The sequence below is a fragment of the Mesocricetus auratus genome, unplaced genomic scaffold, assembly GCF_017639785.1.
Source record: "Mesocricetus auratus isolate SY011 unplaced genomic scaffold, BCM_Maur_2.0 Super-Scaffold_100006, whole genome shotgun sequence".
NCBI lineage: Eukaryota > Metazoa > Chordata > Mammalia > Rodentia > Cricetidae > Mesocricetus > Mesocricetus auratus.
The window spans coordinates 67,989,399-68,007,061 of NW_024429190.1; the positions used below are offsets into that span (position 1 = coordinate 67,989,399).

General features: G+C 39.4%; 1 protein-coding gene across 1 annotated transcript; it reads left to right on the forward strand.

Annotated features, from left to right (window-relative positions):
• The first annotated feature begins 363 nt into the window (after positions 1-363).
• Ereg (epiregulin) lies at positions 364-16,838 on the forward strand. The gene is made up of 5 exons (XM_021226051.2): positions 364-665; positions 11,843-11,929; positions 12,812-12,935; positions 13,880-14,029; positions 14,995-16,838. Exons 1-5 carry the CDS (start codon positions 620-622, stop codon positions 15,074-15,076), a joined length of 489 nt encoding a protein of 162 aa, XP_021081710.1. The 5' UTR covers positions 364-619; the 3' UTR covers positions 15,077-16,838.
• The last annotated feature ends 825 nt before the right edge of the window (positions 16,839-17,663 follow it).

A 17,663-nucleotide genomic window follows, 5' to 3' on the forward strand; every position in this document is an offset into this window, starting at 1 on the left:
GGAAGAGGAACAGAGCACTCTAGCCGCTGACAGGCTTCAAGTATGTTCCCAGACAGGGTGTTATTCCAGCCCTAAATGGGCAAGTCACACACTCAGTTCTCCAAAAGTATGTGCTGGAAACACCAGCCCTGACTGCAACAGTCACCCACAGCACCTAAAGCCACCCACTACCCGGTAGATGACCCCACTAAGCAAACCAACCCATCTGGTCCAAGCTCCCCACCTCCTCATGCTTGAGTCCAAGACAGGGAGGATGGAAAAATTTGGGGAGTAGTCCCAGGCTCACTAGAAGGACATTCATTCTTCAAACCCCTCCTCTCAGGTATTCCTGAGAGGGAGGATGACATCTGGCCAGTCCTCAGCCGGCCACCACTCCTCCCCCGGGAGCCGGAATTAGGAAACTCTGGACAGCCCGCTAGTAAGTCCTTGCGTGCTGAAGCGTCTCCCCAGACTTATAAAGGTCGCTGTGTCTGGCGGTTGAGCTCACTTGCCTGGCGGCCTCAGAGTCACAGACACTTGCTTGGATCCAGTCCCTGGGTCAGTCCCGCTCCAGCTCAGCTGCAGGCTCCTGAATCCAGCCGGCTGACCCTCACGCTGAAAGCTGCACAGAGAGAGGAGAATGGAGACGCTCTCTGCCGTTCGGGTACTGGCGCTGCTCTGCCTGGGTAAGCAAAGAGAAGGGAACAGCCCCCGTGTATTTGCATTTGTCATAGGACAAGTACAGAGTTGTCCACCAGGTTCAAGTGCACTCTGTCTTAAGAGCATGACTTCTGTGAGTGTCTTTCCTGCTGGCAGGATTGGAGAGGTGCGTGTCCGATTAATGCTAAAATTGCATTTCATCAAGAAATTCATTGCTGGCATACGCTCTGAGTGAATTAATCTCTCTTTTACTGGTCAAAAAAAAGTTGAAAAGGGTTTTGTTTTGTTTTTCCTTTTGAAAATGCAGCAATTTTAGAACACCAAAGGTATGGAAAACTTCTCTGATACTGTTTTACTTTCTTGAGATGTGGCAGGTAGAGATTGGATCAGTCTCAGCCCATTAGAGACCTTTGTGCAAAGGACTCTGTTTACAACCAGGGACCTCTGGGATGTGCCTGCAGGGCGCTGGGGCCCAGGAGACCCCAGCAGGTCCTGAAGGAAGCTGCCTAGAGACGTGTCATCTGCAGCTCCCCCCAGCAGTACCTGCCTTCCCCCAGGGAGTCCGGAAAGCAAAGCTCTAGGCTACCTGCCAGAAGCCTGTAGGGTTTTTTTGTTTGTTTGTTTGTTTGTTTTGTTGTTGGTGTTTCATTTTGTTTGGTTTGTTTGTTGTTTTGTTTTTTGGTAGTTTTCTTTTCTGAGTTGAGTTACCTCTTGGGGACAGGGGACAGGGAGATCCATTGTAAACTTCTCTCTCTCTCTCTCTCTAAATATATATATATATATATATATATATATATACATATATATATATATATGTTTCTCTCTCCCCTTTATCTCATTTAATCACTTTCCCCTAATTTCTTAAACACCAGATGATTTTAGAGCTATATATGAACTTTCCCAATATACAAACATTTTAATAAGGAAATAAAAGTTGCCAGTCTGGCCCTGCTTCCTGAACTTGCTATGAGATAAATGCTCCTGAGACACACTATCTGTGCAGGATGTGACAGTTAAATTATTTCGACACACCTTATAGGGGTTGGGAGCCCTAATGAAGTGCATAGTTAGAACTTACACATCTAAATGCAAGAACCCAACTAGAAACTGGATCCGTGGTTTCTGCCAAAACAGAGTTAAGAATGTCTTGCCAGGAGAGTCACTGTAAACAATGCAGCTTTGCCATCTTTGTGTTGAGGTGTCTGTGAAAAGGATAAACTCAGAAGGGTGGCGGCCTTCCTCGAGTTAGAAATGAACCTAAAGGTCACAGTGGTGTAGGTTTTTTTTTTTTAAAACCTTTTTCCCACTTGCAAGGTGTCTCAGAACAATGGAAGTATCTGTTCTACACATCTCGGTGAATATTCTAATGTGAGACAGCAAGAGCCTATGAATGACCTGGTTGCTACCCACCTAGTGCGTGTGTGTTGTGTGTGTTTTTGTTGTCATGAAAGTGCTTAGCTCCTTTATTGCAGCACTTAATTATAGTTCACCTATTTCATCAGCTGCCAAGCCCATTTCCAAATGAGCTAGGTCAGTTTCTGTTTTCCCAGTCTGTTGAGATACTTCTTGCCTCTAGAAAAGTTCCTGTTTGAAGTTCTATATTGTATCACTCTAGTCTGGTATGCAGCTCTTATTGTTTGATTCCATAGCATATAGGAAAAAAAGAGCAAGACCATCTATAATGTCAGAATGTGTGCCCTTCCCCAAAGAAAAAGATTGTCTAGAAATCTGAGACTTCGGCCCTCAAAGGAAAGTGATATTTTAGATTGAAGCAGACTTTTATTGCTATTGTGGAATGTCTGTGTGTTTATGATTGTGAGAGTAAAGTTCTACAGTCTATCCCCAATGCATACAGCTTAAGTAGCTACATACAGTCAGTTATCTAACTGCTATTATATCTTATAAATGTTTGATATCAGTGCTCTTGTTTCATGCAAAAAGAAACTGACCCAAGTTCTCTTACAAAATAGATGATAAGCTGAGAGAGGTCAGGTCTAAGTTGACTAACAGTTACAGTTTAATGGACCTTAAGTGAAAGATGGAAACAGCCCAGTTAGGGATGATTTTCTGAATAATCTGTAATTTTACAGTTGAATTAGCCTTCTGACCTTGTGATTTTTTTCTAGAGATAGGAAGAGGCATCGGGGTTTTGACCTCTGCAGTTATGCATACAGATGCTCTATTTGAAGTCATACATTCTCACTCATGTTTGAAATGGGTTTCTGAGGATATTCATGAGGGAAGACAGTTGGCCTGACTTTATTATGTGGTGAGAGAAGTAAGCAAAGTAGATGGTCTCTCTCAAAAGAGATGAGAGCAGAATCTCAGCAAGACAATGGGCTTGCAGTCTGTTGGCCCAGAGAGTTTATGATATACACATCTCTTGGAATAACCTGAGAAGACACACCTGGGCAATAAGCATGCTGGCCGTACTCCCCTATCTGGATTTTGGCCCAGGTATCCCAGGTGTCTTCTGCATTGTCTTGCCACGTGAGCATCTTAGATAGTTGGAGTGTCTGGTTCAGTACTGGAATCCAAATCCAGGAGGTGGGACACAAGCCAGCTATTATCAAATGCCTGGTGAACACCAGCCATGCTTTGTGTTAGGCATCTTAAACCCCAATCACTTTGTTTTACCCTAGAATTCACTAAATAAGGCCAGATACAATGGTGCACTTTTGACAAATACAGACACTAGGCCTCAGAAAAGTCAAATACCTTACAAAGACTTTGAGACTTGGGGAAAACAACAAATTTCCAGGTCACTCTTTGGCAGTTGTAAGCAGTTAGTGAGGTCCAAAGGCTAGTGGGAATAATCAAAATAGCAGGTTCTAACAGAGACACTTCAGTGTTAACTAGGGCTGCCCCAAGGCCTGGAACCTGTTCTAAGTGAAGCTTGTACATCTAAGTGGGCTTGCTGACCTCTCCTGATGCAGAACTGAGCAGAGAAAATACATATCTATCCTTTTTAACCTGGGCTAAGGAAGATGACCTTTTACATAATATTCAGATTTTTATCTACATAATTCTTAGATATGAGCTTCGTTATAAAGTAGTCATTGAAGCTGACTTCATGTTCTGCCTCTTATTTTTCCAAAACATATATCTAGGTAGGCAGGAAGAGGTTGTCTTATATTTTTATTCCTCGAAACTGTGTAATTGTGGATTTTTCTGTCCAGTTTTGTGAATCTCCCATTTTCTGAGAAGAGAAACAAATGTGAGGAGTCCTCTCTAAGAAGACTGTAAATGAAGGTGTGGCTTCCTCATTTGCACTCTAAATATAGGTGTATGCAAATTGTCTATTAATATGGCTGTAACTGCTGTCAGGAACATTGCACTGGAAGACAATGGGAAGGTTGGCTTCCTGCCAGCCATCACCTTGCTATGGAAATGCAAGCCTAAGACATTTTTTTTTTTAAATGAGGCAATGCAATAGACTCAGTGTCCTCTGGCATTATGGATTGTGTAAGACTGGGTGTCTAGTTATGAAGCAGTTAAAAGTTCAGTTGCATTCTAGGTTAATGTAATGATTTAATTAACTAGCATACTATCTCTAATATATAAGATCATCTGACATTTGTTCCTAAAAAACGATGTCAGTGCTCAGCCTCTTAGGTCAAAATTGTGAATTTTAAATATGAGATATGAAAGTTTTTAACTCGTAAGCTTATGTGTACATACACAGCTAATGTTTACAGAATCTCAGTGCTTCTAATTGAAAGGCTTAGTGATGCCGCACACATGCTGCCATGGTGCCCACCTCTTTCTCTGGTGCTGATCTCATCATACCTCAGAGTAAGACTCTATCTAAACAGGTTTAGCGGGGACATAATGGAAGTAACAGGTGATGTTAAATAACAGTGTTGTCTGGGTTCATAATTAGATTGAAGCCTTATCTAGTTCTCACCACTACACTTTGATTTAGCCAGTGATTGTTTAGATATGTACTTGAGACACAAGATATCTTGAGATTGATTGACAGTTTCTGAAAATCCAATGTTGGCTCCAATTAAGCTTAGTATAATTCTCCACACCTTGTATCCATGTTTCTCTGTTATAGACTATGTTACAGATAATATGTCTACCCAACTTCATGTACATCTGTACTGTGAGAGTATGTGTGTGGAGAGGGAGAGGGAGCAGAGGGAGGGGGAGGGAGGAAGAGAGGAAGGAAAAGAAGAAGGGGGTATTGAACGGTGATGAGACTGAATAATGATAACCAATAGGAAAGTAAGGAGTAATCTAATCAAACATCGCACTTCCCTCACTCCCTGCTCTCTGTTTCTAGAGATAAGGAATTTCTTAGTAGGGGGATAAAACAAACGGAGCTAGAACTGGAGCCTGTATCTTGGGAGACTGGTGAAGGATATTTCAGACTGGACTAATTCTCTGTGGTGGACTGATCTGAGCATTGCAGGGTGTTTAGCAGCAAACCAGGATTCTACCTACTAGATGTCAGTAGTAACTCCTGCTGTGACAATCAGAAACCCCTCTAGACCTTGTCAAACATCCTTGGCTGATAAAATTGCCCCTGATTGAGAACCACTAATCTCAAGAGGTAATAATATTCTCTTATTATCAACCATAATTCACAGATTGAATTACCAAGACAAAGAACATTCATATTAGTAGTAATCTAGGTATCAGTTCTAGTGTTTTAAAAATCATTTTTGGGAGTTCCGTGCATGAGCAAAGTCCTGTTTGGTCTTGGCACCAAAAGACCCATCAGCTCAGCGATGTCCTTTGCTGGTTTTAGCAGCACTTGAATCCTATTCACACAGGGGTTGTGAGAGCCTTCTTCAGTCATTGCACAGGTGGCCCCTGCTCTTCCTGTTACACCCCTGCCCAATCACAGTACTAAATCTAACCCTTTCCTCCAATTTATTTTTCTCTTTCCTTGACCATTTCTGTCTGTCTCTAATAATAATTCCCCAACTTTCCATTTTTCATCCATACTGTTTAATTGGAATATGTAAGAGGCTTTACATACATATAATAATATCTCATTTGACTTTCAAATAGATGCCACCAGCTCCTTCCAAACTCCTTTACTCTGGTTGAATATGTATTTTTCAGACTCCAGACACATATATAGGTGATGTATGACCTTCAGCCTCAAATCCAATTGCTCACTAAGTCCTTCCTTGATGCCTTCACTCACAATTGACCCAAATCTTCTGTCCTGACTATTTTCTGCTCATATAAGGGTACTGTAAACTTGATATGTTCTAATTGGATACTTAGCTTTCTTCATGTACTCCCTGCTTTCTTTATCTTTGCCCTAGGTATGGAACTCCATTGATATGAAGTACAGGAACTACATCTCTTTCTTTCTCTGTCTTGTTCAAAGTCTCCCAAATACAAAGTTCTCTTTTTTTTTCTTTAGTCTTTTATCAATTTATTTTTTACATTTCAATCCCAGTTCCCCCTCTCTCCTCTCTTCCTGTTTTCCCCACTTCCTCCCCATCTCACCTCCCATCTGTTCCTTGGAGAGGATAAGACCTCCCGGAGGAAGTCTACTGAGTTTGTTCCATCATCTTGTTGAGGCAGGACTAAGGCTCCTTTCCAATCCCCCACAACCCTGTGTCTAGTCTGGACAAGGTATCTCTCCATATAGAATGGGCTCCACTAAATCAGTTTGAGCATTAGTGTTAGATCTTGGACCCACTGCCAGTTGCCTCATATATTGTTCCACCTCCACCATTGTTACCCATATTAAGGGAGTCTAGTTCAGTCTTATGCAGGTTCCCCATTTTTCAGACAGACCTAAGTCATTGATCTCTCACTAGCTCAGATAGGTGATACTGTGGATTTCCCCATCATGGTCTTGATTCTTTTGTTCATATTTTTGCCCCTCCTCACTTTTATTGTACTCCAGGAGCTTGGCCCAATGGTTAGTTGTGGATTTCTGCATCTGCTTTCATGTGTTTCTGGAAGAGTTCTAGCTTCTCTGGGGTTGTGGATTGTAGGCTGGGTATCTTTTGCTTTGTGTATGGTATCCACTTATGAGTGAGTGCATACTATATTTGTCTTTCTGGTATGGGTTACCTCACTCAGGATGTTTTTTGATATGTGTTAATTAAATATCATTTCATACATGTAATCAACTAGAAAGCAGCATGTGGTGAGCTGCCTTTCTCCTCTTATAGCTAACCCTCCTTGTGTATATGTCTCTCACTGAAGTCAAGTTCTCCAGTGCAAACCTACTCTGTACATTCACAAACTACATCTTTATGAAGGTGGAATCTTCCATTATGCACTTACATCATGTAAGTTCTCTGGTTGAAAATGAATTACCTTCAAGACTTTTTAAAAGGACCCATTCATGACCAGGGACAGTAGCACATGCCTGTATTCCAAGAACTCAATAGACCGGGGTGGGGGGTTGAAAGTTTGAGGACTGATTGAGCTACATGAAGAGAACTTATCTTTTAAACCTCCTTTAAACAACATAATAGGGTGTTTAAGTGACTTTGTCTATAATCATTTTCCTGTGTGTGTGCATGCTCTCTCTCTCTCATGCATATGGATGCAAATGCAGGTGTGTGTGAGCTTGCACCTGTTCACTAATTAAAGATTTGTCCTTGTGAAGAAATTCATGTTTGGCATCCAGCATCTACAGAAGAAGCAAACTGGTTAGCATATGTCTAGAAATGTCCTCAACTATTCTAGGGTTCAGGCATAACTGTGACTACAATAAAAAGACATCAAATGACAAACACCAGAATCCAACTGTTGATCCTTTATGATTCTTCTGTTTCAAAATTAAAGATTTACATCTCTGCTTTGAATCAATGAAGGTAGAAACAAGATGGAAGGAAGCACATTTGCAAATGTCTGCCCATGTTAGATTATTTTAAGGAAAAAAATTTCAATAGAATTAAAATAACACTCTGCAGATTCATTTCCAGCTATTAGGAGAACCATGTCTGATCTTTAGGATTCTAAGTCATAAAATTCCCAAACACCAAGATTAATGTTTTACACCTTATCCAACATTCCCCTCATTTTCTTTCATAGTGGAAACACTTTTACTATGAATGAGGATCTCTACTATTTACCAGGTACAGCACTTGATTTTTCCTGTATATTTAGACTCATTCTTAATTTGAATTGCTTTAGTATATCATATGAAAACTCAAATACATAAACACTTTAAAGTATGGTTTAGAAGTTGCTACTTAAATTATGGAACAAATATTAATGCATACTGTTGAAAATGGCACATTAAATCATTCCTTGCCACTTGCCAAGGAAAATTTGTTGGATCTTTTAAAACTAAAAATTAAAGTAAATATTTTTATATCTGTATTATATCAATCTCTTGTGCTTTTTTATCTGAAATATAGGTGTTTTTTCTTATATTTACCTTTAATGGGTGCTTAAATATAATGACACTAACTAAATATTGTAGGAACAGAGTGTATAAGACAAGGTTAACACACACACACACACACACACTTGTATATATACATACACATGCATAATGTCTGGAATATAGATTGTTTCTTGAAAGTACAGAGAGTAGATCTTTTCATGACCTGATTGGACAGATTTTTTGTATTATTTTAACCAAGATAAAACAAAGCATCAAACAGTGAGATTAAAACACAAAGAAATGCACCTTTACTGCCTTCGTGTCTTCTAAGCACACACAATGCCATAGGTCAACTGTTACCAAGAAATTCTATAGTCAAACCTTGGAAGAAGGTAGAAAACCTAACAGTTCTAGAGCAGGCCAGCGAGTGTAAGCATGGGAAAGAGATTCACAGCGGATTCGGTTACCTGTTTGGGCCAAGCAAATACCGTGATTCATAGTGAGTTTGCTGTTCTGGTCTACATATTCTGAAAGATTTCATTGGGAAAAGAAGGTGAACACCTCTCATTCATCAACATCATTTGTTTTGGACCGTTTTTATTTGCTTGATTGTTTTTTAAAGAAGTTATTTTTCTGCCTGAGGCTTGGGAATATTTTGCTAAGGTGTTTTTTTTTTCTCTGCCAGTCACGGAATACCTAATTCCTTTCTATTGGTCTTCTAGAAGAGTCCTCCCTCCTCCCTCCTCCCCACCTCAACCCTCACCCCCAGTGTCATCACTAGGAAGCGGGTCAGAAAAAATCTATAGGCAATGAGGACATTTTCTGTGTCGGATATTCTGCTTGACTGTTGGGCAACTGGTGCTGGCACTCCAGGACTCACGGCAGTCAGGGTTATCCCCATTCCGGTGATCATACTCAGACTCTCCCACGCACACGCACGGTCCCCATCATTGCTTCAGGGAGTGGGTTGGGCCCTGACTCACAGGGAAGAGGCGAATTGCATCCTGTGAGTCAGTGGCTCCGCTTCCTGCTGGCATATTTGAGATTTCACTGAGATGCAACCCCAAAAGGTGAAGGGAAAGATGAACAGGGCGCACCACGTTCCTAAACCCACCTGGAGCTGTGACCCAGATGAGAATCCCTGAAGCGACTGTGGTCTTTGTTTTTCATAGTGAAGTTGAAATTATGAGCACCAGTTTCATAGGTCCTCTACCTATGTCACCTCGCACAGACTTCCTCAGCATCTTAGCAACCAGGGTCAGTGTTGCCACCATGTCAGATTTTGAGACAGACATTATCATAAAAAAATTAACTTAGTGAATTACTTTATTAGCGGGAATCCTTGTAAGGGACCAAAAAACTAAGTAAAATATTTGCAGTCGAACCATAGATTGTGAGACACAAACCCACTAAAATAATGAAAAACGTGAGACTAAGGAACTGAGTGGTTATGACACTAGGACTTATCCCTACCCTGTATAACTTTATAACAGTAACTACTGGGCTGGGGTTGTATTTTAATGGTAGAATGCTTGCCTAATATGGACAATGCTCTAGGTTCAATTCTCAATGGAAAAATGTTTCGCAAAAGCAACAGGAGTAGATTTCACAAACCTCTGGTTATGGGCTTTTCAACCTTCTAATCACCACATTTACTACTCTATTTCAGTCTGCAAAGTCTTGCAACAGGCACACCTAAGGACCAGTGAAGACCCCTGTTTTACATCGGTTCAGCTGTGTACTAAGATAGATGATGCAGATCTGTTTTTGCTGTTCACTGATCATACCTGGATATGATAGAGCACTATGATAGATCCCAAACTTTAATATGATTATTTATGACTTAATCTGCAAAATATTCTGCCAGTGGATTAACATAGCAAGTCTCACAGAAAACTGTCCCGAGCAATGGACTATCTCCACACAAGCGTCACAGGCTAGGGGAGGCCAAGGCTCATGGAGGCACACCCTGGGCTGAACATTCTGTAATCTACAAAGACAAATATTTCACCTGTAGAGAAAAACTGGACTCTAGCTCCTCCACCAGATCACATCCACATGGAAAACAGTTTGCATCTAGGTTTAACTGACAGTGCAATTCAGACATCAGTCTTTTATTCTTCTTCTTGGTCATTTAAGAAAGATTAAATTTGGCCTATAAAAGCAATTTATATTGCATGGAGACATGTGACTGGGGAATGATTGCTCCTAAAGTTTTCAGTGGTTTCAAACTACTGAAAGAATATGAAACTGGTGCCTTAGGGGTTGTCTTCTGTGGTGACTTGATAATTGATGTTGTAAAGACATTTAATTAGCATACACTGGTCTCATTTGGGGTGCATACAACTCTTTAGCATGAGCAGGATTGTTGGGCCAAGTTTAAAACATGGTAGCAGAAACCATGAGGCTGACTTTGATGTTGATCTGTGCTTAACATTTGGAACACTGTCATATGAAATTTGGTTAGTAAGTTCAAAGTTCCTCTGATCAAGAAAAAAATATTACTAATATGGATTAAATGCATTTAAATGCCTAATTATAGGGATTTATAATCTAACTATAAACCAGTAGAGGGCACTACCTGGATAGTTTATTCAAACTAGAGGCTCGACATTGACTGTTGGGAATATTTATGGGAATCTCTGATACATGAGGCATTTCTGAAAAAAAAAATCCATTTCAGTCTCCCTAAAACTCTGTAAGAAAACTTGAGAGTTGGGGGAGTGATTTTTTTGTGTGTGTCCAAGTAATGCAGATCAAATTTTCTCACACCATTTTCATTTTACCATTCCTTTGCCTGTCCATAATGCAAAAAAGGACCCTGCTTTAGTCTAGTGTGCTGCATGTGATGTTCATTATAATCAAGCATTGTTGCTCATTTCCAAATCCAATCATGTGGCCCATTTAATGTGCGTCCTTGGGAGAAGTTATTTAAATTCTTCATGCTCTGTAGTTTTGTTTTCTGTCTGATAGAGGTAATAGTGCCTTCCTTAGCATTGCTGAGAGCATGAAAGAGTGAGGATAAAATGAACAGAACAATGCCTCTACACAGTTCATGTATGAGACTTGTCAATTGTTGCTGCTGCTACTACTACCAGCATAGGCATTGACTATATAATAGTAACTCCTACAGGCCAGAAAGAGGGTTGGAATGCAAATACACAAAGATTAAACAGGAGAGGCAAAATGCTCTTGCATAAACTGGTATATAATTAGAAGGTTCTTATCATGTTTTCTATACAATTCAGACATGGCTTGAGTCATTATGATGCTTAATTTCCAACATTTATCTTTTTCCTGAATGAGACAGTTGTTTCAATTTCTTTGTGCTGACAGAAACTAAATGCTAGGGCTTGCACAGCTTGTCATGGTTCATCAGTTTCTTCTTGTATTAGATAAGACATACTGATGCTCCGCCTGTATCCATGAGTTCAAATATTTGAAAATAGTGTCTATACTGAACCTAAACAACACAATATAATAGGTATCATATAGTATCTGCATTGTATTGGGTTTTAGATGTAATTTGGAGATGATTTGAAGTACACTAGGAGACACAAGACACACTCAGGTTATATGCAAATTCTATACCAGTTTGTAAAAGGGAATTGAACATCTGCAAATTAGGTATCTGTGAGGGATGATAGAGCTAATCCCCATGAACATAAAGGGCAGCAGTATTCTCATTTTATCTATATTATATTTTGTAAATTAAAACCTATTTATAAGAGGGAGCACTTATTTTCAATTATATGTTTCCAAAAATTACTTTTTCTGTTATCACTTTGATGAACTAACTTCTTAAAACAACACTTCTCATTGTAGAAATTTAGTGAAAGTTCTTTTCTTGGGGCATTAATTATGTATTTTATCTTGTATGACTAGGTTTCCACCTTCTACAAGGTGTTATCAGCACAACCGTGATTCCATCATGCATCCCAGGAGACTCGGAAGACAATTGCACAGCTTTAGGTAAGCTTGAGGTCATGAAAGCAGCATCAGAGTTTTACACATTTGTAAATAAAATGTAAATATAAACACATGCTAATGAAGCAAAAGGAAGCAATGCCTGCTGTATCAATTTTTAACCTTATAATTAACTAGAGATCCAGAGAAATTTCATGAAGGAGTAAAGATGGAAGAAAGTTAAGACATGAGGCTATAGATTTAAAAAAATGAGTTTTAGAATGTTAATAAGGAAAAGCATATTTAGTATAAAGTCATTACTGGAGAACATTTGAAGGGACAATTCCCATGAAGAACAGGAAAGTGTACACTTCATACCCAGTACGTTTTCTTGATAGATGCAGCATGTCAGAGGAACAAATGTTCTAATTCCACCTCAGTCATAGTGTCTAGGAAACATCGATGGAGTGCTTGGGGTGAATTAGCATCTTGTTAAGGAGGAAATACAAAGATGAATGATGGGCAGTCATTATTTCCCCAAGGGACCGCTCTGTGCTTTGGTCTGGGCTGAATACAGTTCTAGGTTATCTTCTTCTTCCCTGTCCATCACCACCAAGGTCTCTGGAATTTTGTTAGCCTCCCTCCACCACTGCTTTGTTTGTTTGTTTTTCTTTGGATAATTTTCTGTCTGCCTGTCTTTTGAAAATTATATCCTCGAGTAGTGTTTTTTAGCCTGTTGTATGTTCGGGTGTTTGTTTATTGTTTGGGGGCCTGCTGTGTGTTCAGGTGTTTGTTGTTAGGCTGGAGAAATGTAGTAAAGCAGAGTAACTCCACTGCTGACCTCTGACCTGTCTGCTGAAGTTTCATAGAGGTTATTATTATTAAAGGATAATTATGCACTTGGGGGTCCCACGACACAAGCCATTCATCTTTCTGTTCTCTTCACAGTTCAGATGGAAGACAATCCCCGTGTGGCACAAGTGTCAATTACAAAGTGTAGCTCTGACATGAATGGCTACTGCTTGCACGGACAGTGCATCTACCTGGTGGACATGAGTGACAATTACTGCAGGTAAGTGACTCCAACGAGCATATGATGACAGTCCCGAAGTCTACACTTTCCTCTCCTTTTATATGTAATTACTATGTTTTTATGGGCTGTTGAAATGTGCTTTATATATAATATAAAACCTTTATTATTTTGTTGAAATTAGAGAGAAAATACAGTATTTCAATCTGGACAGATAATTTGGGGTGCACAATAGTGAGGGAAACTTCAGATGCTTCCCCTCTTACTTCAATGACAGCTCTACCTTTATTGAAATTCTCTACAAGCCATTGCTTTGAGCACACAGACCCCAATTGTAAAGCTAGGGAACCAGCATTGAACAGAACCAGGCCCCCTGAATGTGGGTGTCAGTTAGAAGGCCTGGACAGTCTATGGGACCTCTGACAGTGGAACCAGTATTTATCTCTAGGGTACAAATAAACTTAGGGAGCCCATTCCCCATGGAGGGATACTCTCTTAGCCCAGATAAACAAAGGAGGTCCCAGGCCCTCCCCCAAATGATGTCACAGACTTTGATGTTCCCCATGGAAAGCCTCAGCCTCCCTGGGGAGTGGATGGGGATGGGATGGGGGGGAAGGTAGGGAGAATGGGAGAATAGGAGGATGGGAGGGAGAGGGAACTGGGATTGCTATGTAAAATAAGATTGCTTCTAAATTAAATAAATGAATTAAAAAGAATAATCCTACTAATTAGAATAACAACAGCAAGTCTCATATCTATATACTAAACCGTTCTAGATGACCAGTACCTCAGCAGTCCCTTCATATTGTCCTTTTGCCATTGCAGTCTGTTGGCCCAAATCTGAGCTCAATTTTTGAATTCCTTTTTGTAGCTTTAAACAAATCTTGCTGGTTTCTTCTATTGCAGTGAAAATGTAGTTCTTCTAACACTAACTCATAACATGACTTCATTTTAAAATAATTGATTTTCTTTGCATTTTTTTAAAGATGTGACGTGGGCTATACTGGCGTCCGGTGTGAACACTTCTTTCTAACCGTCCACAAACCCCTGAGCAAAGAATACGTTGCACTGACAGTGATTGTTATTCTCCTGTTCCTTGTCATAATCGCTGGATCCATATACTATTTCTGCAGATGGTAAGCCAGTTAGCTTAATATCCTATTGTTTTTAAAACTACCCAGTAACAGACCTATAAACTGGTTGAAATCTAAACATAGTATGAGAGAAATAAGATGGGATCTGCACTGTGGTATTTACAAAAATGCTTTTCTGCTTTACACCCAGGGTCATTAAATTACTAACTTTTACTTCCTGCTTATGTGCATATAAATGTCAAAGCAAGGAATATCCATTTCTTTATAAAATACAGCTTGAAAGTTTCATACTATAATAATTAGAATTCACCCCTACAGGGATATTATTACAAAATGGTAACTGAAAAGAAATATAACTAAATTTGTCAAGGTTTTTAATTTGACAGGACTTGTGAAACAGTATGAATAGTTAATAGCACCCATAAAAATCTTTCCAGTTTATTCTTCTTAGTTTGAAGTTGGTCTTAGAACTAGATTTTATCTAGATTTTATTCTAATTAACCATCCGATGATAATACTTTCCTAATTAGAATTTGAAAATAGTGTCTGTACTGAGCCTGAACAACATAGTATAACAGGTATTATAGAGCTTTGGCATTGTGTCAGGTTTCAGATGTAATCTAGGGGTGATTCAAGGTTCACTAGAAGATCCATTCAGGCTATATGAATCTAAGTAGATGCAACAGAACTGAATACTGGTGAAAGAAACTGATAGAAAAAGATGTTGGCGAATTCCTCCTGTCAGTTCACATCTTTGTGCTCATGTTAAGCTCTTAGAGAAACCCTTTCATGGTGCTAACTGTTTAACCATGTAGACCAGGACGACCTTGAACTCAGAGATCCACCTCAGGAGCTTCTGCCTCCTGAGTGCTGGGATTAAAGGTGTATACTACCACTGCCTGATTGGGTGCCTTTCTTAATGTGCTCTTGGATTCCATGTATTTGTTTCAGAGTTTGTTTTTATGTCTGTTAATTACAGTGCTGCTTCCTTTCTGGTGTTTTTCTAGGTACAAATATAGGAAAAGTAAGAAATCAAAGAAGGAATACGAGAGAGTGACCTCTGGAGACCCAGCGGTGCCACAAGTCTGAGCGTCACCCTCAAATTATGAACCAGGATGCATAGCTTTCCTGATTAATGTTAATATTTCACTTTATTAATAGTATTTATGTTGGGTCATGTGTTAGGTCAACGACTGTATATTTTTAATACATTTGGAAAGTGTTTTATTTTTTGACAGACTATTTGCTAATATATTATATGTAAAATATTTAATATCAAAAGAAAATTGATATTTTTGTAATAATTTCTTGAGTTAAATGCTTTATTGAAAAGCATCCAAGCTCAGTAAGCTGGTGCAGTACTTCAAGTGAGCAGTGCCCAGTCTGTTGCAAGTGAAGTATGGTCAAATCAATCGTGTGAGTCATTTATTTCCTACTTCTCAGACTTGTGATAACTGACTTGACTATATCATGGCTTGGCACAGGCATTGGCACCACTGCTTCATGTATTAAAACAGTAATAAGAAGGGGAGGTAAACGGAACTTGTGTGCCTCCCACCACACACTTGAGCCAACCAGTGTTGGAGAGGATGTCTCTTCAGCATCCCTGCTATGTGGTCCAGATGTGCCTAGAGGGGATAAAGGACAAGCCCCTGTGCTAAACTACCTGAACAATGGGCATTCCATGTATGTAGAGTGTATCATTTATGTGAAGTGACTGTTGAATATCAGTCAGCAAATCTACATTTGAAGAAAATTTGAATTCCATTTTAGATTATTTATTTTTATAGGGAATTTACTGACGAATTATAGGATTAAATCAGAATCCAAAATCAAATTAATCATACATTTAAAATACAACAGAATGCTAGTCAGATCTTGGCTAATATACAAATGTACTTCTTAATTTTTTATTCAAGAGGTTTTGTTTGTTTACTTTTGCTTTTGTTTTGCTATTGTTGTTGTTATTTTTCTTTTTTAACTCAGAGTCTCACTCTTTAGTTCAGACTAGTTCCAAGGTCATGGTAATTCTCCTGCCTTAGCCTCCCTGGTTCTGGGATTATAGACCCACATTACCATACCTAGTTTCAAAAGAATTTTTACTAACAAATAGTTCAGTCTATATCTTATTTCAGGTTTTAAAGTTATGTTTTAAAAACATAAATCCAAATACAGGAAGTGAGGAAAATATGGGAAAAATAAATCACAGTGTATTTTTCTAAAGGAAAAAGGCATCTGAAAGCTTTTTAAATTTTAGACTTAACTGTGCATTCCCATGGAAGCTAAGATGAAATCTTGACCTTTTTGCTGTCATTTGTTTGCTGTTATGGAAAGAGAGAGGTTGTTCTCCACTCTCAGCCTATAGGTTTTAGTGAGTCACTAGACTATCCTGTGAAGTTGCCTCAGGAGTCCCTGCTGGCACACCTTTGCCTTTCCTGGGAGGCTGCCTAACCGAATGCTCAACCTTAGGTGGAGACTGGAACACATACCAGGTCAGGGAGGGTCTATCCTTCCTCCGACTTTTTCCTGGCATGTGCCTGGGCAACAGAACCATCATGAGTTGCCTCTGACCTCCAGAATGCTAGGGAAGAAAACATTGCTGTCCTACGGTGTCACTCATGCAAAATCCTGGAAGGTTCACACAGCTCCCATCAATAGTCCTGGTCTTACTATGAGGGAGAGGAGCAGATAAAATAAGCAATGTACACATGCATTCCTGGATACATGGTCCAGGACACAAGCTCCACACTTTGCAGAATTACAGCCATTTGTTTCAGTATTGACCAACATACTCACTTTTAAAAAGAAAGGGAAATGAAAGTCGGTGACATTTAAAAGCATATTTCTTTTTTCTTTCTTTCTTTTTTTTTTTTTTTTTTGGTATTTATGAGACAGGGTTTCTCTGTATTGTTTTGGAGGCTGTCGGTGCAGCCTGGCCTCGAACTCACAGAGATCTGCCTGCCTCTGCCTCCCGAGTGCTGGGATTAAAGGCGTGCGCCACCACCGCCCGGCTTAAAAGCATATTTCTTTGTCATTTTATTTAGCTAAAGTCTAAGGTCCTGTATAAGAACACATTTTAAATCCCATTGATACCAACTGGATATAAAGAAGGCTGGCCTAATTTAAGTGACCTTAGCTACTCCAGATAAAAGTATAAAGCTCATCAAAGACTGGGCTACAATACAGCCAGTTAATTTACAGAAGCCACCACATAACTTGATGCAAGAAGTTTGGGGTAGCTTTGCATATTTTTGGATGTTTTTGAAAATATTTCAGGAAAGAATTATATCTTATATATTTTTGTTTTGATATCAAATCTGGGACTAAAACTCAGAGCCTTAACCATGTTGTGTAAACACTACTTTCGTGCTACACCTGTGGTCCCATAAAAGCATATTAATAATGAAAAAAGTATGATGGAGATTACAGGTTTTGGGTGAACACAGCAATTAAAAACTCATTGTTTTAGTAAAGGATTATGCTAAGGAAGCATAAAAAGACTACAATCAATTCATGTGTCATACATATCTCTCAGTGTATTGTGCACACACAAACACACACACACACACACACTCACACTGGGGCATCATCAAGGCTATATATAGCCTGTATTGAGAACCAAAGCAATTCTAGATGCAAAATTATATAATTTACAGTCTCCCACCAAGTCTACCTA